Source organism: Myxine glutinosa, chromosome 4, assembly GCF_964187855.1.
Source record: "Myxine glutinosa chromosome 4, kmMyxGlut1.1, whole genome shotgun sequence".
In the NCBI taxonomy this organism is placed as follows: Eukaryota; Metazoa; Chordata; class Myxini; order Myxiniformes; family Myxinidae; genus Myxine; species Myxine glutinosa.
Window position 1 is genome coordinate 24,370,232 of NC_136264.1, and position 26,145 is coordinate 24,396,376.

Consider the following 26,145-nt stretch of genomic DNA (forward strand, 5'->3'; position numbering starts at 1 on the left):
AAAGCAGAGGGGAGTTTATGGTTATAATTGTGATAAAGATAAAAGCAGAGGGGAGTTTATGGTTATAATTGTGATAAAGATAAAAGCAGAGGGGAGTTTGTGGTTATAATTGTGATAAAGATAAAAGCAGAGGGGAGTTTATGGTTATAATTGTGATAAAGATAAAAGCAGAGGGGAGTTTGTGGTTATAATTGTGATAAAGATAAAAGCAGAGGGGAGTTTGTGGTTATAATTGTGAGAAAGATAAAAGCAGAGGGGAGTTTGTGGTTATAATTGTGAGAAAGATAAAAGCAGAGGGGAGTTTATGGTTATAATTGTGATAAAGATAAAAGCAGAGGGGGGTTTGTGGTTATAATTGTGATAAAGATAAAAGCAGAGGGGAGTTTGTGGTTATAATTGTGAGAAAGATAAAAGCAGAGGGGAGTTTATGGTTATAATTGTGATAAAGATAAAAGCAGAGGGGGGTTTGTGGTTATAATTGTGAGAAAGATAAAAGCAGAGGGGAGTTTGTGGTTATAATTGTGAGAAAGATAAAAGCAGAGGGGAGTTTGTGGTTATAATTGTGAGAAAGATAAAAGCAGAGGGGAGTTTGTGGTTATAATTGTGATAAAGATAAAAGCAGAGGGGAGTTTGTGGTTATAATTGTGAGAAAGATAAAAGCAGAGGGGAGTTTGTGGTTATAATTGTGAGAAAGATAAAAGCAGAGGGGAGTTTGTGGTTATAATTGTGAGAAAGATAAAAGCAGAGGGGAGTTTGTGGTTATAATTGTGAGAAAGATAAAAGCAGAGGGGAGTTTGTGGTTATAATTGTGATAAAGATAAAAGTAGAGGGGAGTTTGTGGTTATAATTGTGATAAAGATAAAAGTAGAGGGGAGTTTGTGGTTATAATTGTGATAAAGATAAAAGCAGAGGGGAGTTTGTGGTTATAATTGTGAGAAAGATAAAAGCAGAGGGGAGTTTGTGGTTATAATTGTGATAAAGATAAAAGTAGAGGGGAGTTTGTGGTAATAATTGTGATAAAGATAAAAGCAGAGGGGAGTTTGTGGTTATAATTGTGAGAAAGATAAAAGCAGAGGGGAGTTTGTGGCAATAATTGTGATAAAGATCAAAGCAGAGGAGATTTGGAGGCGTAATCTGGGGAGTAAAAGGTGAACTTAATATCAATGACTGGACAACAAGTAAAAAATGTTACCTTGGGAAGATAAAGTGACGTTGAAGAGTAGTGCCGCATGGTCATAGTAAAATGCATGATAGAATAGCCGCAGCGTGTTGCTTGTCGATATAATTCTTCGTCCAACGTCTGAATAACGGCACATTGTGACGTCTCTGTCTGATGTCTGATTGTATCCGACAGCAAGCCAGTTCGGGGAACACTGGGATGATGAATAATAATAATAGTAATTCAGATCCACCACGGTGAGTACCACAACGTGTCCAAGAGGAGCTTCGATGTCCCAAACACAGTCCATGTACAAATACATGTTTTGAGGATATCCAGGGGATGAGAGCCAGCCTTCTGCTCGCACTTTTCCACCACAGGGAACTGTGGGAAATGTAAAGAGACTTTATATTTGGACAATTCGATATATTCAACTTCAATCATGAGATAATTGAGCGGGATATTGTGAAATATTTTTCCATCATGAACATCTCAGCTCTTCTAAAGTTAGTAATTGAAACAAGGATCATAGTCAGTAAATTGTCTCGGCATCAAATTCAATTCCACAAAATGACCTTCTAAGGACATAATATGTAATTTAAAATAATGTTAATATGTTTCATCCAAACACGAACAATGTGTCGTGTGTCTAAAAAAAGCTGGAATCTCACAAATACTTTGTGTCTTCAGTGAGAATGAACAATACCTGCAGTGAAAGTAATTGTTGCAGGAAGGCTGTATTTGTTCCCGTAGGAGGAAGTTACAGACACCGTGCAATTCTCTCCATTTGTAAGTCTTGTAATGTTAATTTCTGTACCGTTCACAGTTCTGGAATTAATCCAGTATTCATGCTGATACCAAATCACGTGATAGGTGTAGCTGTCTTTGTTGGGATCGTTTGGTGCTGCCCATCTCACAAAGGCAAAACCAACATCCTGTTCAACCACCGTGAGATTCATTGGAGGTGAAGGACCTGCAATACAGAGGAGCCTCGTGTTTACACAACCATCTTGACTTGCCCAGTCATTCCATATTTTATGATTCATGAAAGTCCGACCGGAATTATGATGAAAACAAGCCACCTGTATGCTCTTTCACAGGTAACCGAATTACGTCATAAATGTTCACTGCACAATAACAGATTCGAGCACATGGAATCAAAAACTAAATGAAACAAATTAAGTGGATGAAACAGAATTTGTGGACAAAAGTGGTGACCTGAAACCATTTTCCAACTCACTGCTGCCCTGCTATTATCAATGATGTTTACTCTTCTCTTGAAAGATCCAGAAGGAGAGCACAATGATGATCAGATCAGATGATGTGATCCATAAGGAGAGCACAATGATGATCAGATCAGATGATGTGATCCATAAGGAGAGCACAATGATGATCAGATCAGATGATGTGATCCATAAGGATAGCACAATGATGATCAGATCAGATGATGTGATCCATAAGGAGAGCACAATGATGATCAGATCAGATGATGTGATCCATAAGGAGAGCACAATGATGATCAGATCAGATGATGTGATCCATAAGGATAGCACAATGATGATCAGATCAGATGATGTGATCCATAAGGAGAGCACAATGATGATCAGATCAGATGATGTACCATGCTTTATACAAAGTGTCCATTGTTTGAAATCAGTTACTTTGACTAAGGTTACAATCTTGGATGGGTTGCCAATTCGACACAGGAAGTCAAGAAAGGAACCTGTAATTTCGACACGGTGCTGGCGATAAGTCGCCTATTTTACGTTTTATGTACATACTTTGTCACCAAATTAAACATCAACATCAATGTGTTTACATGTTTTATGTATAATGTATACCTGTTTGCACGTCAATCGTGGCAGGAATGCTTTCTGTGCCTTTACAGAGGGAAGAGATGGACACAGAGTAGCTTGAATCAGGTGAAAGTCCTGTGATCGTTATTTCCTTGTTCTTCGTTGTGTGGTTTTGAATTTCTTTTCCAGAAGAGAACAAAGACACAAAGCTGAGGTGTGCGTTGTTGAGGTCATTTGGTACAATCCAGCTGAGGGTCACTGAAGTTGGGCTATATGAGACCACCTTTAGCTGAGCAGGTATACAGCCATCTGTGAATGTAGAAGCGGGATTGGGGGCAATTATGATTTTCTTAAATCTAACAAAACATTGAAGTGTTTTTTTATTGGGCAATTCACATATTAATTGAGGATGAAACTTGATGGCAGATACATTGATGTCTAACTTATGTGCCAACATCAAACGCTACAAATTGCTTGATATTATCAATAAACGTTTGGATATTGGTCCATCCAATTTTCATTTGAATAGTACATGGGCTTATGTATATTTGTGGACCGTTTTGCTAGATTCTTGGCAACTAGGCTTAAATCACTCTAAATAGCATATAAAATAAAATAAATTGCTGTTGCCAAATTTTCACGACATCTTCATGGCGGCCATCTTGGATTTCAAGATGGCCACCATTTCGGACCTATTTTGCCTTATGTCTCACTTATTAATCAAGGTATCAGCACAAGAATAGTGTCCTTACCCACATTTTCGGGGTCAAGGAAGACAATGGTAATAATCAAATTCCAGCTGGATGGCCAACATCTTTATAATTTCAAGATGGCCACCATTTTTAAATCTAGTTTTGCCCAAACTCCAGGTCAAAGCCATACTTTAAAAGGTTTTCATGTATATCAGGTTTAAATATAAATGTCCTGGTATTGAATCTATTTACTTTTACTCACAGGTACTTACATTTTTAGATAATGGTTAGGATTGGATTGGGAGGGGGTGGATAGGAGGTGGGGGGACAGGGGAGTTCTTCTGCCAGATCCACACCCAAATATTATCTAAAGAATCAAGCTACCGTACATCTAGTTTTAGTCAAATATTATTCCTGAAACTGTGTTGGATGACTTTTTAACAATCTTTATTCTTTTCAGATGTGCAGCAGACGACCTTGAGAAGTTGCATTCTTGGATAACTGTGGAGGAAGAACGACTGCCGGCATCATGACCACGCCAGAGGAACCTGCTGCTAAAAAGAAGCCCATTGACTTCAGTCTTTGTTTGCTATGCCAAGGGAAGAAATACATAAAAAGGAAAGTGCTTGAGCCTTTAAGCACACCACAGGCAGATACATATGAGACATTTTTGCGAAATCTCACCAAACGAGATACATACAGGAATCCGACATATGTGGCCATAAATCAAAGACTGCAAGGCTTATCCGCTGGTGATCTGATGTCAAGAAAAGCATTATGGCATCGGAGCTGTTACGGTATGCTGACACATATACAGCATATTGAACGTGATAAAGGACGATATGAACAAGCCACAAGTCAAATGGACACTCGTGTTCTGACCGGAGGTAAGAAACGAGGAAGACCATCAACAACTCCTATTCCAGAGGAAGCCTCCTGTTCAGCACCAGCAGAAAGGCAGACACGGTCGACAGTACCATCATTCTGCCGGAATATGTGCTTTTTCTGTCAGACTGTGAAACAGGACAAAAAGACCAGGACAGAAGAGATACGCTGTTAGTGTAGAAGTAAAGATATTGGTAGGTCAGTTAAACAGGTTGTGGAAAACAGTGACAACAGTGTCTGGAAACTCAACCTTGCAGACTTTCTCGTTGAGGGAGATTTTCTTGCAAGGGACATAACCTACCATAAGAGCTGTTTGACCTCCAAATGGAGTCGCTACGTGCAAATGCCACAGCGCAAAAATTGTGCAGGTGACCAAAGTGGTGATGGGGACTTAGGACAGAGAGAGAGATTTGTATCAGCTGAAATTGAGTTCTTCGCTGAATTACAGGATTGCATCGATGATGGACAGTTTGTCTCAACACCTGAGGCTGTTGAGGTCTACAGTAACATGATGCGGGACTATGGTATTCAGAATCACAGCATCACCAGGGGCAGGCTGTTACAGAAGATCCGTGAGAACATTTGTTGTGATATTACCGATGGTCAAGGCCAAAAACCTTCTGTCATTCATGGCAAAAAGGCAAGAAGGACAGCAATAGATGCTGCAATTGAGGTGATTCCTAAAGCTGTGGAGGAAGGAATTCTTAATGCAGAGAAATTCGGACAGGAGGCTTACAGTGCATTTGTAGAAAAGAGAATAAAGGGAAACCAAAACCTGTGGTCGACAATGACCAAATTGAAATTGCCATCTTGGAATTCGGTTGGCAAAGACCTGTTGGTGAAAACTGGTAGTGAGGTAGTGGCACTGAAAGTGACGACATCCCTGTTTGCTCGACTACTAGTCATTGCAAGGTCATCGAGGGAAGCAGTGGATCTAGAGGAAGTGGTAGGGGCACATGAACTGTCCAATACCAATAGAACTCTTCTCCAGCCAAATGGAATGGTCCACCCCACCACCGACAAGAGCAAGATCATATCACTCCTGGAGGGTCTTGTGAAATCCAGTGATGACACAAACTCAAGTGACCATGCTGAAGAACTTGCAGAACACCCTGAGAATGTGCAAGAAAGACCCAGGACATGCTTAATTGTTGATGGAATGGCGCTATTGCAAGAATTAATGAGTGTCAAGAAATTTCAGAACTGCAAGGAGCGAGGCACAGCGTATGTAGAGCTAGCCGAATGCAGAGGACGTGCTTATGAGCAGCTTCGGGTTGTGTTTGACAATTACACAATTGATGCATCATTTAAGGAAGGAACAAGGGAACGTCGTAGAGCCAAGGCAGTGAAAAACTATATTGTTGATGAGCAAACCAAAATCAAGGACACCAAGTCATTCCTTGCTAGTAATGTCACAAAGGATTCACTGACACTCTTCCTGGCAAATAGATTGATCAACAGTAGATCCTCTATGCAGATTGTAACGGTGACAAGGAGAAGTGTCCAGAGCAATTTTGAATGTGAAATTGCTAAAGAGGTCAGTAGCCAGGAGGAAGCTGACACACTCATGATTTTGCATGCAGTGCAACTTGTGAAAACAGGATTCATTGTGAGTATCTATTCCCCAGACACAGATGTGTTGTCACTTGCTCTACGTCGAAGTGATGACCTAGGAAGTGATGCTGCAGTTATCATGGGCACTGGAAAAAACCGTCGGAAAATCTTACTAAGGCCAATCTATGAACAGCTAGGTGCTCAGAGGGCAAAAGCACTTGTTAATTGGCATGCTCTCACCGTCTGTGACACCACTGGCCACATTCAGGGCAAGAGTAAAACAACTTGCTTCAAGGCATTCACTGAAAGTAGTCAAACAGTAGTGTCAGCAATTGTTCAGCTTGGAGAGGGTGATAAACCATCTGATGCTGTCCTAGAAGGATGTGAAGAGTATTTCTGTCGCCTCTTCTGTCCGAAAGGTGTCACAATAAGAAGTGCTGCTGAACTACGATGGCACCTATTCCGCCAGCTGAAGGCTAATCAGGGAGTCGAGAAACTAACACCAACTGCTGGTGCCTGGAAAGAGCATGTCCAGCGTGCTCATTTGCAAGCACACACGTGGGCACAAGATCTAACTCTAAATCCAACTGTGATCGACCCAATACACCTTGGGATGGGAAACTGTTGGAGGCGAATTGAGACCAGTCCTGACGCAGGTTGCAATTGCTCCAGCCTCAATTCTCCAACTTGTTCGCTGTGGCTGTGGACGAGCTGCAAAGAGTCCTAGCAAATTGTGTTCACGCAGGTGTTCATGCAAAGCTAGGAATGTAGTCTGTACCGAATTGTGTAACAGTGATGCTGATTTGGAGAAATGCTGCAACACTGATGCCCAGCCTATTGGGAATGACATTGTGTTTGATCAGTAGAGAGCCCGTCGTTTGGATTTTTGATAGGAGTTGTTTGATGAAACAAACTGATTAACAAACTGTAGCATTGCTTTCAGAAAAGGCTTAAGTCTATGATGGTTGCTAGCCACCACAACTAGTCTTCATCAATTGTCTCAGACTAAGACACTAGGCTATGTTTGCTCATACTTTGATTAAAAATGGCGGCCATCTTGAAATTATAAAGATGTTGGCCATCCAGCTGAAATTTGATTATCACCATTGTCTTCCTTGACCCCGAAAATGTGGGTAAGGACACTATTCTTGTGCTGATACCTTGATTAATAAGTGAGATATAAGGCAGAATAGGTCCGAAATGGTGGCCATCTTGAAATCCAAGATGGCCGCCATGAAGATGTCGTGAAAATTTGGCAACAGCAATTTATTTTATTTTATATGCTATTTAGAGTGATTTAAGCCTAGTTGCCAAGAATCTAGCAAAACGGTCCACAAACTTTGGTTTCCCAACATAAGCCCATGTACTAGAAGACCATCTTGACCTTTCAAACATTTCTCCTCGTTTAATCCACCTTGATATCCTTCATTTGTCCTTGAACGTCCCACAACAACTATCCCCCACCCAAACTTTGATATACATGCACCAACTTTGATATACATGCAGCAACTTTGATATAGATGCACCAACTTTGATATAGATGCACCAACTTTGATATACATGCACCAACTTTGATATACATGCACCAACTTTGATATACATGCTCCAACTTTGATATACATGCACAAACTTTGATATACATGCTCCAACTTTGATGTACATGCACCAAGTTTGATATACATGCACCAACTTTGATATACATACACCAACGTTGATATACATGCACCAACTTTGATATACATGCACCAACTTTGATATACATGCTCCAACTTTGATATACATGCACAAACTTTGATATACATGCTCCAACTTTGATGTACATGCACCAAGTTTGATATACATGCACCAACTTTGATATACATGCACCAACGTTGATATACATGCACCAACTTTGATGTACATGCACCAAGTTTGATATACATGCACCAACTTTGATATACATGCACCAACGTTGATATACATGCACCAACTTTGATATACATGCACCAACGTTGATATACATGCACCAACTTTGATATACATGCACCAACTTTGATATACATGCTCCAACTTTGATGTACATGCACCAAGTTTGATATACATGCACCAACTTTGATATACATGCACCAACTTTGATATACATGCACCAACTTTGATATACATGCACCAACTTTGATATACATGCACCAACTTTGATATACATGCACCAACCTTGATATACATGCACCAACTTTGATATACATGCACCAACTTTGATATACATGCACCAACTTTGATATACATGCACCAACTTTGATATACATGCACCAACTTTGATATACATGCACCAACTTTGATATACATGCACCAACTTTGATATACATGCACCAACTTTGATATACATGCACCAACTTTGATATACATGCACCAACTTTGATATACATGCACCAACTTTGATATACATGCACCAACTTTGATATACATGCACCAACTTTGATATACATGCACCAACTTTGATATACATGCACCAACTTTGATATACATGCACCAACTTTGATATACATGCACCAACTTTGATATACATGCACCAACTTTGACATACATGCACCAACTTTGATATACATGCACCAACTTTGATATACATGCACCAACCTTGATAGACATGCACCAACTTTGATATACATGCACCAACTTTGATATACATGCACCAACATTGATAGACATGCACCAACTTTGATATACATGCACCAACTTTGATATACATGCACCAACTTTGATATACATGCACCAACTTTGATATACATGCACCAACTTTGATATACATGCACCAACTTTGATATACATGCACCAACTTTTATATACATGCTCCAACTTTGATGTACATGCACCAACTTTGATATACATGCACCACCTTTGATATACATGCACCAACTTTGATATACATGCACCAACTTTGATATACATGCACCAACTTTGATATACATGCACCAACTTTGATATACATGCACCAACTTTGATATACATGCACCAACTTTGATATACATACACCAGCTTTGATATACATGCATTTATGAACTCAAATGCTCTTTTTTAATGGAGCTCATCCATGACAAGGCCAAAAGGCCACTCCAGGCAGAGCTGGGCTACACCATAAATCACCGGATTAACGTTATCGTTTTGGTGTTTTGTCTGAATGATCTTGCAAACTTGTGAACATAACAATGGGTCGCTCATTCACACATTTGATTCATCTTCAGGTCGCACATTCATTAATCACACACACAGGTCGCACAAGATCTGCCAGCAACCCTCTTATGGTGAAACTTCCAAAATCAAGACTCTCTGCTCACCTTCACTCTTTCATTCCTCTTTTCTCCCGCCTCTGGAACAAACTCCCTCACTCGCTTTAATCCCACGCCTTCCTCCAGGTGTTTAAAACAGCTGTTCACCACCATCTCTTATCTTCCCCCATCCAAAACCTTGATCTTTTCTACCCCCGTTAATTCACCCCAGATCCACTTTTTTGAAATACCAACTTCTTTCCTGGAAGTTCTAGCAGTGTCCATGCGTTTTATACCTCTGCCACCCCTCCCCCCTCCCCTTCCCATGCCTCCTCCCCACAAGCTCTCTCCCTCCCACAGATCTCCCGATGTCCCTGTTCTCTATTATTGTACGTGTGTGCTTTCCTCTCTCTCTTGCCCCATCTTGTGTCCCGCTCCCTTTATCATATGTTTTATATGTCAGTTTGTTTTTTGTGATCAATGTTAGCTCTTACACAAGCCTCGATCTTGTATACAATATATATATATATATATATACTGAAACGCAAAAGAAACTTACCACCTTTGAAACCTTTAAATATCAACAATAACACTGCATGTAGTAAATGTGTGAACTTATTTGTGGACAATAGTGTCCTCACTGTCAGACAAAACGGTCACGGATGGTCACTTGAACCTCCAATGGTCACTTCATAGCACAGCTGTTGAACAGCCGTTTTGACTGTCAGTGATTAGTCAAGGGGTACGGGATGATTTTAATGAGCTGCACGTGATGTCTTGATATTGGCTTTAAAAAGGCCAGTGCAAAATGGGCATTTCAATCAACATGCCACGATTGTCAAGGGATCAACGGCAGCGTGCCATGGGCATGCTGCAAGGCGGACTGAGCTACCGTGACGTGGCACGTCACCTTGGCTGTTCACACCAGATGATATCGGCCCTGGTGGACAGAGACACCCTCCACAACTCTGCAGATGACAGACCTCGATCAGGGAGGCCAAGAGTCACCACTGCAAGGCAGGACAGGCAGATGGTCCGAAGTCACCTGCGGGATCGATTCTGTCCAGCATCCCGCACTGCGGCAGAAACTCTGGGGCGTGCAAACCCATGGATCTCCAATGATACTGCACGAAGACGACTGCATGACTATGGTCTGACTGCCAGAAGACCATACAGAGGCCCTGTGATGACGGCTGCCCATCGCCGCAACCGACAGAGATTGTGCCAGCAGCATCAGCGGTGGACCTTGGCGCAGTGGAACGAGGTCGCTTTCAGCGATGAGTCAAGGTTCTGTGTGGACAGTCCTGATGGGCGTGAGCGTGTCTGGAGAAGAAATGGCGAGCGATATGCCGATTGTTGCGTGCGTCAAGCCAACAGGTGGGGTGGCCCAAATGTGATGGTGTGGGCCGCCATATCAGGCCGTTACAGGACGCCACTGGTGGTTGTGGATGGGAATCTTAACGCCCAGCGGTATGTGAATAACATCCTGCGACCTCATCTGCTGCCATTCCTGCTAGACCACCCAGAACTGAGAACCTTTCAGCATGACAACGCTCGTCCCCATGCTGCTCGCATTACCACTGCATTTCTCCAAGGTGAGAACATCAACACCATGCAGTGGCCTGCGCTCTCCCCTGACCTGACTCCCATAGAGCACCTGTGGGATGAGCTTGGGAGACGCGTAGTTGGCAGGGCCAGGACACGGGCAGAGCTGCTTCAGACATTGAGGACTGAGTGGAACAGAATCCAGCAGCAATCCATCCAAAGACTGGTAGGCAGTATATGCCGACGATGCACTGCCTGTATCCAAAACAATGGTGGCCACACACGCTATTGAAAGGGGACTGACATTGCACCCTGTGCTGTTCCGTACTGCAGAACAAACTGATGAGATGGTGTATCTTGGTCAAAAACTTGACATGTCATCAATAAAATGCCAATGTTTCAGAGTTGTGGAGGGTGTCTCTGTCCACCAGGGCCGATATCGTCTGGTGTGAACAGCCAAGGCGACGTGCCACGTCACGGTAGCTCAGTCCGCCTTGCAGCACACCCAGGGCACGCTGCCGTTGATCCCTTGACAATCGTGGCATGTTGATTGAAATGCCCATTTTGCACTGGCCTTTTTAAAGCCAATATCAAGACATCACGTGCAGCTCATTAAAATCATCCCGTACCCCTTGGCTAATCACTGACAGTCAAAACGGCTGTTCAACAGCTGTGCTATGAAGTGACCATTGAAGGTTCAAGTGACCATCCGTGACCGTTTTGTCTGATAGTGAGGACACTATTGTCCACAAATAATTTCACACATTTACTACACGCAGTGTTATTGTTGATATTTAAAGGATTCAAAGGTGGTAAGTTTCTTTTGCGTTTCAGTATATATATATGTCGAGATCATGCCTTTTATTGTGCCTTATGTAATTGTGGTTTGCATTTAATAATGGTTGCTTTGTGAAAAGGATTAAGCTTACTATGTTCCCTCTTGCTTTTTAACTATGTTTTATTGTCCAACTGTGCCAAAAAATGTAGAAAGATAGTGAAACCGCTTGCTCCGTTAGACCCCCTCGTGAAAACGCGTCTGTCTGTCCTTGACCAAAAGCCAACATGGAAGATAAGTTTTGAGAATGTCACGGTGCTCTTGTGCTCTTTCTCCCCATGCCAAAGAAGATAGGGTTTCGGTGGGAGATGTCGAGGTCGAGCCAGTTTTCCTTTGTCCGTGCTCATTTTTCAGCGGAGATTTTTTGTATAATTTTGTGTATATAAAGAAACTCTTGGTTGCCAATTTTCTAGGAGTGTATGTGGCCATGCTGTTCAATTGTGAATGGTATGACTCTTACACCCTCCACAGCGCTGTGATATTGGTTCATCATTAAATCTTGTTATCTCTTGAACTCAAGGTGTGGAACATGGTTCTATTCTCGTCATATATATATATATATGTATATATATATATATATATATATATATATATATATATATATGTATATATATATATATATATATATATATATATATATATATATATATATATATATATATATTGTTGTGGATATGAGAATGTTGTTTTTTTTTTGTTGTGGTAAAATGTTGTTGTAAAAGGTTGTTGTAAAATATCACCCCTCCTCCCTCCGTTTGTGGTTGTATAAAGGTCAAAGGGCGTTCCCGTAGTTAGTCCATAAAACATACATGCAGGACACGATATATCTTTTTTGACAGTTATATCCTTATTATGTGTATTCGTGTAAGGCTGTGTCTTCCATTAATTGAAATACTCCATTGCACCAAGTGAAATAGATAGATCCCCTTTCATTCCCTATTCCCACTCCCAAAACTTCTACTGCCAACTACAATTGCCGCCATTAAGCATGTGCTCAGCTCGGGGAAGCAGGGTGTGCCCACCCATCGTCATCAAGGGCGGAGCCAGAGGGCCTTGCCGACCAATCAGGGCCGAGGCGAGCTGACCGATGGGCGTGTCCTGGACACTAGCGGCTTGATCGCCTGAGGCGCTATAAAAGCGCGCGCTCAAGAGCTGAGTGTGTGGTTGGACTAAGCGAGAGAGTTGAGTTGAGGAGAGTTGAGTAAGGGATCCCTGAAAGAGCAGCTTCAGCCACCACAGCTTCAGCCACAGCAGTTTCAGCCACCGCAGCTTCAGCCACAGCAGCTTCAGCCCCAGCAGCTTCGGGGCCTTGACGGCAGTTTTGAGCAGGGCCGCGAAGGAACGGCGGCTGCTAAACGTGCCGATCGAGAGAGGAACGGCGGCTGCTAAACGCGCCGATCGAGAGAGGGCGGCGGCTGCTCATCCCCGACCCGACCGTGCTGGGGGTTTTTTTTTTTTTTTTTTTTTTTTTGTTTTGTTTTGTATACAATATCGAGGCTCGTGAAAGAGCGAACATTAATCACACAGAAAGACAAACCGACACATAAAACATATAACACAGGGAGCGGTAGACAAGATGGGGAGAGAGGGGGAAGGACACAAACACAACATTTGAGAGCAGGGACCGAGAGACATGGAGACATCGAGAGATCTGAGAGAGGGCGAGGGCTTTGGGGGGGGGGGGCGTGGGAAGGGGGCAGTGGGAGAGGTAAAAACATATGGACACTGCCAGGACTTCCAGGAAAGAAGTTGGAATTTCAAACAAGGTGGATCTGGGGTGAATTAGCGGGGGTAGAAAAGGTCAAGGTTTTGGATGGGGGAAGATAAGAGATGGTGGTGAACAGCTGTTTTAAAGACCTGGAGGGAGGAGTGGGATTGAAGGGAGTGAGGGAGTTTGTTCCAGAGGCGGGAGAAAAGAGGAATGAAAGAGTGAAGGTGAGCGGAGAGCCGAGATTTCGGCAGTTTAACCATCAGAGGGTTGCTGGCAGATCTTGTGCGACCTGTAGGAATATTTGGGGGACAGAGCACAGAGAGAGCTGGGGGTGCAAGGCCGGAGAGGATTCGGTAGAAGACAGAAAGACCACCTACCTGCCTGCGGTGAGTGAGTGAAAGGCCCTCAGAGATAGCTTCATCGCGGGAGATTCCAATAATTCTGAAAGCTTTGGTTTCAACAGCGTGAAGCCGAGCTAGGTGTGAGGCAGGAGCACCGGCCCATAGGGGAGAACAGTATTCCATTGAGCTGCGGATGAAAGCCTTGTATGTGGTGAGGAGCTCAGGTGTGCCGAGGAAGGACTTCGCACGACGGAGGATGCCCAGTCGGCGACTGGCTTTGGAGGCCAGCTTGGAAATGTGGTTTTCCCAAGAAAGATCATGGCAGATAGTGAGACCCAAAATCTTGAGCGACAGAACTTCTTGGAGAGGATTGTTGAGAAAGTAGATGGGAGGGTTGTCCAGTCGATCTTTTCGGAGAGACATAGTAAGAGTGTGAGATTTGTCAGGATTTAAAGACATGTTCCACTTGTTTGACCAGTCTGTGATTTTGTCCAGGTCTTCAGAGAGTGAGGAGGCAGCAGACTGCCGATCTGAGGGAAGAGGAATGGAGCGGCAGAGAGTGGAGTCATCAGCAAAGAGATAGAGAGGATTTTCGAGAGAGTCAGAGAGATCATTGATGAAGACCAGAAAAAGCACGGGGCCCAGAACACTGCCTTGGGGAACTCCAGCCTGAACAGGAAGAGGAGATGAGAGAAACCCATTCAGGGCCACACGTTGACGACGACTAGAGAGGAAGTCCGCCAGCCATGCATGGAGATTTCCATGGATACCAAAGGAGGAGAGTTTGGTGAGCAGAGCGGGGTGCCAGACCGTGTCGAAGGCACGTGATATGTCGAGGGAGACAGCTCTAATTTCCTGTTTGGCATTGAGGACCTCCATCCATTGTTGAGACAGCAGAAGCAGCATGTCCAGAGTAGAGTGACCTGGTCTGAAACCAAATTGATGATCAGAGATCAAGCCATTGGAGAAGAGGAAAGATTTCATATCAGAAGCAATGATGGATTCCATGACTTTGCTGATAATTGGGAGAAGGCTGATTGGTCTGTAGTTGCTAGGATCTGTTTTTGCACCTTTTTTGTGCAAAGCGGTGATGTTGGCTGATTTCCAAGCAGATGGCAGTTGACCTTGAGCAAAGGAGAGGGTGAAGAGAACAGAGAGAGGGTGAGATAGAGCAGCAGAGCAGGATTTTAGGACCCGTGGGCTGATGCCGTCGGGTCCAGTTGCAGAATCAGAGTCGAGGGTTGACAGAAACTTTTCCACCTTGTCAGGAGGAAAGGACACGGAGTCCAGGAGCAGCAGGGTACGACTGGGTATGGTGGGTACAGAGAGGGATGGGTTTGGGACACAAGATTTAGAGGCAAACACAGAGTTGAGGCATTCAGCTTTTTCACGTGCGGAGTCAGCTGTGTAGCCGTTTGAGGTAAGGGAGGGGATGGAGGGGGAACAAACACCAGAAACGGATTTGACCAGACGCCACCAGGATTTGGAAGAGGGAGACAGATAAGAGAGTTCGGTCTTGAGAACGGAGAGATATTGTTTCCTGGCTCTCCTGAGGGTGGACACACACTTGTTTCGGGCTTTGTGAAAGGAAATGAGATTTCCTTCCGTTGGATTTGCTTTCCAGGAGACGAAGGCAAGTTGTTTCTGGGCAACAGCCTCACCACAAGATTCCGTGTACCATGGACGGGAGGAAGGGTATGACAACTGAAGACGAGATGGGATAAATCTGTGCATGAGAGAGAGCAATTTACTTTGGAAGAATTCCCAGGATGAGTTGATGTCAGAGGTGGTAGAGATGGGAGACCAGTCCAGATGATTGATGGCTGCTTGAAGACCGTGCCAGTTGGCCTGAGTGAAATGCCAGACTCGTCGACGCTGAGCAGGCTCCCTGAGGATGGTCAGAGAGATGTCCACTTTAACAAGGACATGATCAGATGATCCGATCGGAGCAGAAGAAGAGCAGCAGACATTTTCAGGGAAGTTAGTCATAACCAAGTCCAGAAGAGAAGATGTTCCGTTGACTGAGATCCGGGTCGGGAAATTGACAGATTGTGTCAGTCCCAGTGAGTCGCAGAAGTCCTTTGCTGAGGAGCCATGGCTGGTGAGAGAGGTACCCACACCCAGCCAACTGGCATGATGACAGTTGAAATCACCACATATGAGGAAGAGAGAGTTGGGATGAGTAGATAGAAGTTGGTCCATATCATCAGACAGCGAGATGTAGATGGAGTCATCACTGTTTGGTGGACGGTACAACACACATATGAACAAGAGGTGGGAGCGAAGGGGAAGCCGTAGCCAGAGGTATTCCTGGGGGTGAGGTGGAGAGAGTGCAGTGCAGGGCGAGTGAGGAAGAGAGTTTTTGATAAAGATAGCAACCCCGCCTCCAGGACGAGGCTCAGGTCTATCATACCGGAGGAGGGAGTAGCCCGGGAGAGATACTATGGAATCAGAGACATCATAAAGGAGGAAAGTTTCTGTTAAGCAGATCACGTCTTCACGGTTCACGATCACGATCACGGTTCCAGCTGGACCTTCCTCCCCCTCCAGCCATCCACCTCCTGCCATTCCTATCATCATTCCCCGCGTGAGTCTGTCTTTTGTTTGTTCTGTCCTGGGTTTAATTAAGTCTGTAGGTAAGCTAGCATTGCACTGTGTCTCTGAGTTCTTCTGTATATTATTTTCTTATCTTTCCTTCTTCCTTGGTTTCTTTCAATCCTGTACATAGTAATAAATTATATTCGTATTTCAAACCTTTTTGTCTCCTTCTTCTTCTTCACATCCTTCGCTTTAGTCTTTTCCCCCATTGAATATCTGTGGCGCGATTCGGCCAACGTTCAGGAATCGGGTTAGTCGGGGTAACTGTTAGGGCCGCGGCGCCATCCGCTCGGCAAAACAACATCTTATCCGCGGTCCGTAACAATATATATACAGTATATATATACAGTCACGTGAAAAAGTAAGTACACCCCATGTAAAGTTTTGACTTTTTCAACATATTTCAACATACAGCTATTTGATCTTCATTTCAACAATATTGATAGATAAAGGTGATATAATAAAACAAATATCATGAAACATTTACATTTTGTAGTCCATTGTATAATTTAAATAAACATAAATGCAAATTTCGCATGTGGAAAAAGTAAGTACATCCTTGGCTCTAATAGGTGGTATTGCCCCCTTTCGCAGAAACAACCTAAAGTAGGCGTTTCTTATAACTGTCTACCAGTCTCTGACATCGACTGGTAGAAATTTTTGCCCTCTCCTCCATGCAGAATTCTTTCAGCTGTGCGATGTTTGAGGGGTTTCTTGCATGCACAGCTCGTTTCAAATCCCCCCACAACATCTCGATGGGATTTAGATCCGGGCTTTGACTTGGCCATTCCAGAACCCCCCATTTCTTTCTTTTCAGCCATTCCTTGGTGGATTTACTGGTATGTTTAGGGCCATTGTCATGTTGCAAGGTCCACCTTTGGTTGAGCTTCAACTTTCCGAAAGATGGCCTCACATTATCCTCAAGCACCCTCTGGTACAATGAAGAATTCATAGTGGATTCTATGATGGTGAGCTGCCCAGGCCCTGATGCAGCAAAGCTGCCCCAAACCATAATATTTCCACCACCATGCTTTACAGTTGGTATCAGGTTCTTGTGGTCAAATGCTGTCTTCTGGTACTGTGGTCAAATAGCTCTACCTTTGACTCACCTGTCCAGAGCAAATTGTTCCAGAAGTGCTGGTCTTTGCCTTGGTGTTCATTGGCAAACTTTAGTCTTGCCCTGATGTTCTTTCTGGACAGCAAAGGCTTCCTTATGGCACACCTCTCATGTAGATCAAATTTGTGCAGCCTCTTTCTAATGGTAGACTCATGCACTTTGACATCAACAGTGGCAAGAGCTACCTGTAGGTCCCGTGATGACATTCTGGGGGTACTTAGAGACTTCTTTCAGCATCTTGCGGTCTGCTCTCAGGCTGAACTTGCTGGGGCGGCCTGACCTGAAGAAGTTGGCAGTTGTTTGGAATCTTCTCCACTTGTAGATGATCTTCCGGACAGTCGAATGATTGATTTGAAATTGTTTGGAGATCTTTTTTAATCCCTTCTCAGACTCGTAGACATCTATAACCTTCTTTCTGAAGGCCTCAGAGAGCTTTTTTGATCTAGGCATGGTGACGCCGCACACCTCAACAATAAAGAGCAAACCAAATTAAATGTCTGAGGTTTAAATAAGACAGGTTCCTCCAAGATCCTCTCTGACGATGTTCTAAACATTTGCACCTGAGCTGGTGCACCTGATTCAAATTTTAGGTATTTGAAGTAGTGATAAATGTCGGGGTGTACTTACTTTTTCCACATGCGAAATTTGCATTTATGTTTACTTAAATTATACAATGGACTACAAAATGTAAATGTTTCATGATATTTGTTATATTATACCACCCGTATCAATCAATATTGTTGAAATGAAGATCAAATAGCTGTATGTTGAAATATGTTGAAAAAGTCAAAACTTTACATGGGGTGTACTTACTTTTTCATGTGACTGTCTATATATATATATATATATTTCATGTGACTGTTGTGGATTTGAGAATTGTGTTTTTTTTGTGTGTAAATATCACCCTCCGTAGTGTAAAGGTCAAAAGGTCGTCCTCGTCGTTACTCCATCGCATCACGTAGCAAATCATAGATCTCCCTGTTCAGTTGTTATCTCCTTATTATGTGTATTAGTTTAAGGCTTTGTCTTCCATTAATTGACACTCCATTGCACCGAATTCAAATAAGGTAGATTCCCTTCCAATTCCCCTTTTGTCAGCTATTGCCAACTGCATTCGCCGCTGCTGCTTTGGGGTTGCGGTTTTCACCGCAAGCCTCCATTAGCCACGAGGTAAACTCGGAGAAGAAGGGCGTTGGCCGCCGATCGTCATCAAAGGTGGAGCAAAAGAGCCCGTGCCAGCCAACCGGCACTGCAGTGAGCGGCCCGGTAGGCGTGCCCTTGTAGCCCGTGGCTTGATCTCGGGGAGGGCAATAAAAAGGGCGACGGAGGGACTGCATAAGGAGATGAGTGAGAAGGACGCACTGAGCAGTTCAGTTGAGGAGGAGCTGAGAGTTGAGTGGATCGCAGTTCAGTTGGAGTTCAGTTGAGGAGGAGCTGAGAGCTCAGTGGACCGCAGTTCCGTTGGAGTTCGGCTGAGGAGAAGTTGAGCTTTGACGCGCAGTTTCGACCCGCTGCTGTGAGGCAACGCCACCATGCGACCCAGATTGCGGAGGGTCGGCGGCCACTCACCTCGAGCCTTGCTGTTTACACGGACCGGACCCGCATCCTCCCCACCTTGTGATCCTGCCTCGTCCGTCCAGCCATCCCTCTGGTCCGAGCTGAACCTTCCTCCCTTTCCAGCCATTCGTGCCTGCCTTCATTTCCCGTTCGTGTGAGTCTGTCTTTGTTTGTTCTGTCCTGGGTTTCTAAGTAAGACTGTATAGTATAAGCTAGTGTTGCACTGTGTCCTTCTGGTCCGTCCCTCTTTCTGTCGTTATTTTCTTATCTTTCCATTCTCCTTGGTTCTTTTGGTCTTGTAAATGATAATAATAAATTAGATTTGTTCTTCCTACCTTGCCTTTCTTTCCCTTACATCCGTCGTCTTTGTGATTTCCCTCATTGGACACCTGTGGCACGATTTGGCCAACGTTTAGGAATCGGGTCTAGTCTCTTGTTAATGGTTCGTGCCGCGGTTGCTAAACCGCTCGGCAATTAACATCTGTCCGCCGTACGAACGAGGTTGTGCACCTGCCTCTTCGGGGGTAGCTGTGCAGCATTAGGGACCATGTCGGCCAGTCATAGACGAGGGGATTAATCCCCCCTCGATAAGGGGAACAGAGGCCAATGTTGGGTTCCGTAACAATTGGTGTCGGGAGCGAGATTCGGACCTGAAGCGCGCTTGGCGCGCTCAAAATTACGAGTGGCCCGAGATTTTATTTTTAACATCCTAAATTAAAAATCGTGCCATGGATGGTCAAGGCGACAGGATGCCGGTGGGGGAATTAGAAGAGGGGTTAGGGGTAACCCAGGACCACAGGGAGGAGGTGGGAGTAATGATGGAAGAGTAGAGCAATGGTGATGTGGTCGCGGAGGTCTCAGGCACACGAGATGGCGGGGCCTCGCATGATGTGGCGGGTGCACAAAATAGCGCCTCGCATGAGCGCGCGGTAGCCGCGCCCGCTGCACCAATGGGGATGGTCCAAATGCAGGCCCTTATGGATCAATTTATGGCACAAATGCAGGCGTCCCGGAACCTGCAGGGGGACAAATCAAGGGTAGAAATGGAAGGGATGGAAAGCAGAATGAGGGACGAAGCGAGGAGTACCAGTGAGCAATTGAGAGACGGGTTAAGTAATATGGGAAATAAATTTGAGGGTTTAGACAATAAATTTGAGGGGTTAGACAATAAATTTGAGGGGTTAGACAATGGGATAAAAGGGGTGAAGAATGGGTTAACGGGGATAGAAGACAAGATGGAAGGCAAATTGAGGGAAATAGGGGAGCAAACCACCCGGGAAATTAAACAAATGGGAGAGCAGATAGAGGAGGTGAAAATCGGGTTAGAAACCAAATTGGATGCCCAGAGGAATGATTTGGTACAGAGGGGGGCAGCATCTACCAAAGAGATGGGAGAAATGGGGGAGGAGATCAGACGAGGAGATGAGTGAGGAGGATGCACTGAGCAGTTCAGTTGAGGAGGAGCTGAGAGCTCAGTGGCCCGCAGTTCCGTTGGAGTTCGGCTGAGGAGAAGTTGAGCTTTGACGCGCAGTTTCGACCCGCTGCTCGAGGCAACGCCACCGTGCGACCCAGATTGCGGAGGGTCGGCGGCCGCTCACCTCGAGCCTTGCCGTTTACACGGACCGGACCCGCATCCTCCCCGCCTTGTAATCACGCCTCGTCCATCCAGCCATCCCTCTGGTCCGAGCTGAACCTTCCTCCCTTTCCAGGCATTCGTGCCTGCCTTCATTTCCCGTTCATGTGAGTCTGTCTTTGGTTGTTCTGTCCTGGGTTTCTAAGTAAGACTGTATAGTATAAGCTAGTGTTGCACTGTGTCCTTCTGGTCCATCCCTCTTTCTGTCATTATTTTCTTATCTTTCCATTCTCCTTGGTTCTTCTGGTCTTGTAAATGATAATAATAAATTAGATTTGTTCTTCTTACCTTGCCTTTCTTTCCCTTACATCCGTCGTCTTTGTGATTTCCCTCATTGGACACCTGTGGCACGATTTGGCCAACGTTTAGGAATCGGGTCTAGTCTCTTGTTAATGGTTCGTGCCGCAGTTGCTAAACCGCTCGGCAATTAACATCTGTCCGCGGTACGAACGAGGTTGTGCACCTGCCTCTTCGGGGGTAGCTGTGCAGCGTCAGGGACCACGTCGGCCAGTCATAGACGAGGGGATTAATCCCCCCCTCAATAAGGGGAACAGAGGCCGACGTTGGGTTCCGTAACAATTGGTGTCACGAGTGGGATTGGAACCCACGCCTCCAAGGAAGACAAAGCCTTAAACTAATACACATAATAAGGAGATAACTACTGAACAGGGAGATCTATGATTTGCTACATGATGCGATGGAGTAACTACGAGGACGACTTTTGACCTTTACACTACGGAGGGTGATATTTACACACAAAAAAACACAATTCTCAAATCCACAACACTGCACCCTCCTCCTCTTCGGCACGTCCCGGGCCTATTAAACTCTTACCTTTAGTGTGATGCCGTTTGGTTTGTGTAATGCCCCCACCACCTTTGAGTGATTAATGGAACATGTACTAGGCGGCATGCCCTGGCAATCATGCCTGGTACACCTGGATGACGTCCTAGTACATGCCAAGACCTTCCCCCAGGCGTTAGCTAATTTGGACCAGGTGTTCGGGTGCCTCAGACAGGCAGGGTTGAAGCTGAACCCGAGTAAGTGCACCTTGTTTGCAAGAGAGGTGGCCTATCTAGGTCACGTTATCGGTCGCGAGGGGGTAAAAACGGACCCAGGCAAAATTACAGCGGTAGAGGAGTGGCCCGCACCACGTACCATCAAGGAGGTGCGGGGATTTTTGGGACTCTGCTCCTACTACCGGCGCTTTGTGGCGAAATTTGCGGAGTTGGCCCGTCCCCTCCACCGGCCTTACGGAGAAGGGGACGCGATTTAATTGGACAAGGGAGTGCCAAGAGGCCTTCCTAAAATTGAATGGGTGTTTGACATCCGCACCCCTTCTAGCTTACCCCACTAGTGACGGGACATTTACCCTGGACACGGATACGAGCCAGGAAGGATTGGGCGCAGTTTTGTCTCAGACACAGGAGGGCGTGGAGAGAGTGATTGGTTATTATAGTCGGGCCATAAGTAGGCCCGAACGAAATTATTGCGTAACCCGCAAGGAATTATTGGCTATGCTGGCTGCCATGAACCATTTCCACCCGTACCTGTACGGGCAGAAATTTTTGGTTCGAACTGACCATTCCTCCTTGCAATTGCTCCTTCGGTTCAAGGAACCGGAGGGCCAAATTGCAAGGTGGTTGGAAAAGTTGCAGCAGTACGATTTTAATGTGACCCATAGGGCCGGGAAGGCCCATGGTAATGCAGACGCACTCTCTCGGCTTCCTTGTCTGGGGGAAAACTGCAAATTTTGTGCGAGACACGAGGAAAGGGAGCAATTGGGCGATTCTGCCCCGATTCTCGTCGTCCGGGCAACCCGGGTGAGAGGGCCAATTTTGCCACTAACCGCAGATGAAGAATTCGGAACTTTGGCGTGGAGCACGGCCCAGCAGGAGGATCCCGTTCTGGGGCCAGTGTTCAAATGGGTCAAATTGGGGCAAAGACCAAAAGGGGAAGAGGTCACCCCCCTCGGGGCACAAACAAAGGAGTATTGGGCTCAGTGGCAGACCCTGGAATTGAAAGACAACATCTTGTATCGCAAGTGGATGGAGGTTCCCTCTGAGAGAACTTCCTGGCTGGTGATAGTCCCTGACAAATTTAAGAACGTCATATTACAACAGGTGCATGGTACCCGCTCCGGCGGCCATTTTGGCAGGACAAAGACAACATCTCGGGTCCGCCGGAGGTTCTATTGGGTGAATATGGGGTGTGACATACAGGACTGGTGTCGGAGATGCGACGCCTGTTCTGCCAAAAAGGGGCCAGCACGGAGGATGAGGGCCCCCCTTCAATTACACCAGGTGGGGGCCCCCCTTGAGCGGGTGGCTATGGACATCCTAGGACCACTACCCCGCACCCGCCAAGGTAATAAGTACATCCTCGTTGTAATGGACTATTTCACCAAGTGGCCGGAGGCCTACGCCCTCCCCAACCAAGAAGCCGGGGTGGTAGCGCAGGCCTTCGTGGAAGGATTTGTATGTCGGCACGGGATTCCACAGGAGCTGCACACCGATCAGGGTCGAAATTATGAAAGCCAATTACTAAAAGATGTGTGCAGGCTCCTGTAAATTCGAAAAACACAGACCACGCCCTTGCGGCCACAATCTGACGGGATGGTGGAAAGATTCAACAGAACATTGATACAACAACTGGCATTGTTCACCACCACCCATCAGGATGACTGGGACGAACATCTCCCGTACTTGTTAATGGCCTACCGAACTAGCCAGCAGGAGACACCGCATGCAGTCCAGCGTTGCTTATGTATGGGCGGGAGTTGCGGGCTCCCGCCGACTTGCTATGCGGTCCCGTGCCAGACACCACAGATATCCCGCCGAGGGAGGGTTACGCACGTCACCTGGAGGAAGGCATGGAGAGGGTCCATGCCTTCGCCCGACGCCAGCTCCATCTGGCGGGGGCCAAGATGAAGCGCAGGTATGACCACCGGAGCCAGGGGAGCCAGTACACTCGGGGGATGAAGATTTGGTTCTTTAATCCCCGGAGGCGGAAGGGTAGGTGCCCCAAACTCACCTCCCCCTTTTCTGGTCTTCATCAATGATCTCTCTGACTCTCTTGAAAATCCTCTCTATCTCTTTGCTGACGACTCGACTCTCTGTCACTCCATTCCTCATCCCTCAGATCGGCAGTCTGCAGCCTCCTCACTCTCTGCAGACCTGGACAAAATCACAGACTGGGCAAACAAATGGAACGTCTTTCAATCCTGATAAATCTCACACTCTTACGATGTCTCTCCGAAAAGACCGACTGGAAAACCCTCCCATCCACTTTCTGAATAATCCTCTCCAAGAAGTTCTGTCACTCAAGCTTTTGGGTCTCACTATTTGCCATGATCTTTCCTGGGAAAACCACATTTCAAATCTGGCCTCCAAAGCCAGTCGCCGACTGGGCATCCTCCGTCATGCGAAGTCCTTCCTTGGCACACCTGAGCTCCTCACCACATACAAGGCTTTCATCCGCAGCTCTATGGAATACTGCTCTCCCCTCTGGTCTGGTGCTCCTGCCTCACACCTTGCCCGTCTTCACGCTGTTGAAAACAAAGCGTTCAGAATCATTGGAATCTCCCGCGATGAAGCTAACTCCAAGGGCCTTTCACTCACTCACCACAGGCAGGTTGGTGGTCTTTCCGTCTTCTACCGACTCCTCTCTGGCCTTGCCCCCCCAGCCCTCTCTGGGCTCTGTCCCCCAAATATTCCTACAGGTCGCACAAGATCTGCCTGCAACCCTCTTATGGTTAAACTGCCAAAATCAAGACTTTCTGCTCACCTTCACTCCTTCATTCCTCTTTTCTCCCACCTCTGGAACAAACTCCCTCACTCTCTTCAATCCCACTCCACCCTCCAGGTCTTTAAAACAGCTGTTCACCACCATCTCTTATCCTCCCCCATCCAAAACCTTGATCTTTTCTACCCCCGCTAATTTCGGTCCCCTTGTGTTTTATACTTCTCCCACCCCCCCCCCCCCTTCCCACGCCTCCTGCCCCCAAGCCCTCTCCCTCCCACACTTCTCCCTGCTCTCAAATGTTGTGGTTGTGTGCTTCCCCTTCTCTCCCCATCTTGTCTTCCGCTCCCTCTTTTTGTATATTTTGTTTGTCTGGTTGATTTGTTTGTGAAATAAATGTTAGCTCTTTCACGAGCCTCGATTCAGTATAGAAAAAAAAAAAAAAAAAAAAAAAGGCCCGGGAGTCGTCCTGTCGCAAATCTGTGACGTGGTCGTAAAAATCAAAATGGGGCCACGGGCCCTCCCTCGGATCGTCCATGCCGACCGTATAAGACCTTATGCCGGCGAGCAGGCGCCCTCGCGGATCGCCTCGGCTCTAGATGCCGAGGCAGGACCCAGTACCTCTTGCGACGGGGGCTCGTAGTGTCAGAGGACTGAGGGGGCGTGATAGTGAGACATGCCCGATGTGGTGGGATGGCAACTTTGCCATCTCTCACATAATAGGGGTCACATGAGCTATAGGTTTATGGGGTTTGGCAGTGAAAATTAGCCCGTGAGGGTTAGGATAAAATGATAGGGATCTAGAGAAGATGACCATAGGTAACGGTAGAGGTAAGTAGCGACATTTGACAGGTAGTCGGGGACATAGAGAGGTTAGAATGGTTGTTAACGACGTGGGGTGTGCTTAGTTTAAAGGGGCGACTGGGAAGCGCGAGTTTCAGAGGGGAGTAGTTAGATCAGATGATGCCGTGTGTGTGTGTGAGAGTCTTAGTATTGAGCAAATGAGGCAATGCTCGTGAATGGTGCCGTGTGTGTGTGTTGAAAGTGTACTCAGCAGCGTATTGTGAGAAGTGTGAGATGAGTGACATTGTGTTGAGTGAATGAGCTTGCATGGGGTGCAAGTGACGAACAGGTGTGTGGAACGCTTGGTGGGTGTGTCCGTGGTGCAGCCGGTGGGTGTGTCCATGGTGCCGCCGGTGCGCATGTCCGTGGTGCAGCCGGTGGGTGTGTCCGTGGTGCCGCCGGTGCGTGTGTCCGTGGTGTAGCCGGTGGGTGTGTCCATGGTGCCGCTGGTGCGTGTGTCCGTGGTGCAGCCGGTGGGTGTGTCCGTGGTGCCACCGGTGCGTGTGTCCGTGGTGCAGCCGGTGGGTGTGTCCGTGGTGCCGCCGATGGGTGCCTCTCGGGCTATGTTGAAATGAGGAATTGCTAGGCAATGCTCGGGAGAGATGTGTGTGTGAGCGTAGGAAAATCTGGGTGCCTGAGGCAATGGTTTTGAGAATCGAAAGTGAATGGAGCAGTGTATGAGAGAGTAATCGTGATTGTGTGTTGTGTTGACCAAATGGTCCAGGGAGGAAGGAGGGTGCAGGAAGCACCAGTAGGAGTGATTGCACAGGTGTGCAACTGCAGTTGTATGGAATACATGGGGTATGGAATATATGGAGTATTGAATGGATGGTATGGAGTGAGTATGGTGGAAACTGTGGAGTGGAGTGGATGGTGCGAAGGTGTGGATGGGGGAAAGG

At 46.0% G+C, this 26,145-nt stretch overlaps 1 protein-coding gene across 1 annotated transcript in view; it reads right to left on the bottom strand.

Annotated features, from left to right (window-relative positions):
• The window catches only part of LOC137424495 (receptor-type tyrosine-protein phosphatase H-like), a 398,906-nt gene that overhangs the window by 332,751 nt on the left and 40,010 nt on the right, over positions 1-26,145 (bottom strand). The window contains exons 3-5 of the mRNA XM_078775524.1: positions 3,001-3,264; positions 1,866-2,132; positions 1,193-1,543 (exon numbers count right to left, since the gene is read on the bottom strand). Of these exons, the coding sequence (XP_078631650.1) occupies positions 1,193-1,543; positions 1,866-2,132; positions 3,001-3,264 (882 nt within the window). The remainder of the gene's footprint in view (positions 1-1,192; positions 1,544-1,865; positions 2,133-3,000; positions 3,265-26,145) is intronic.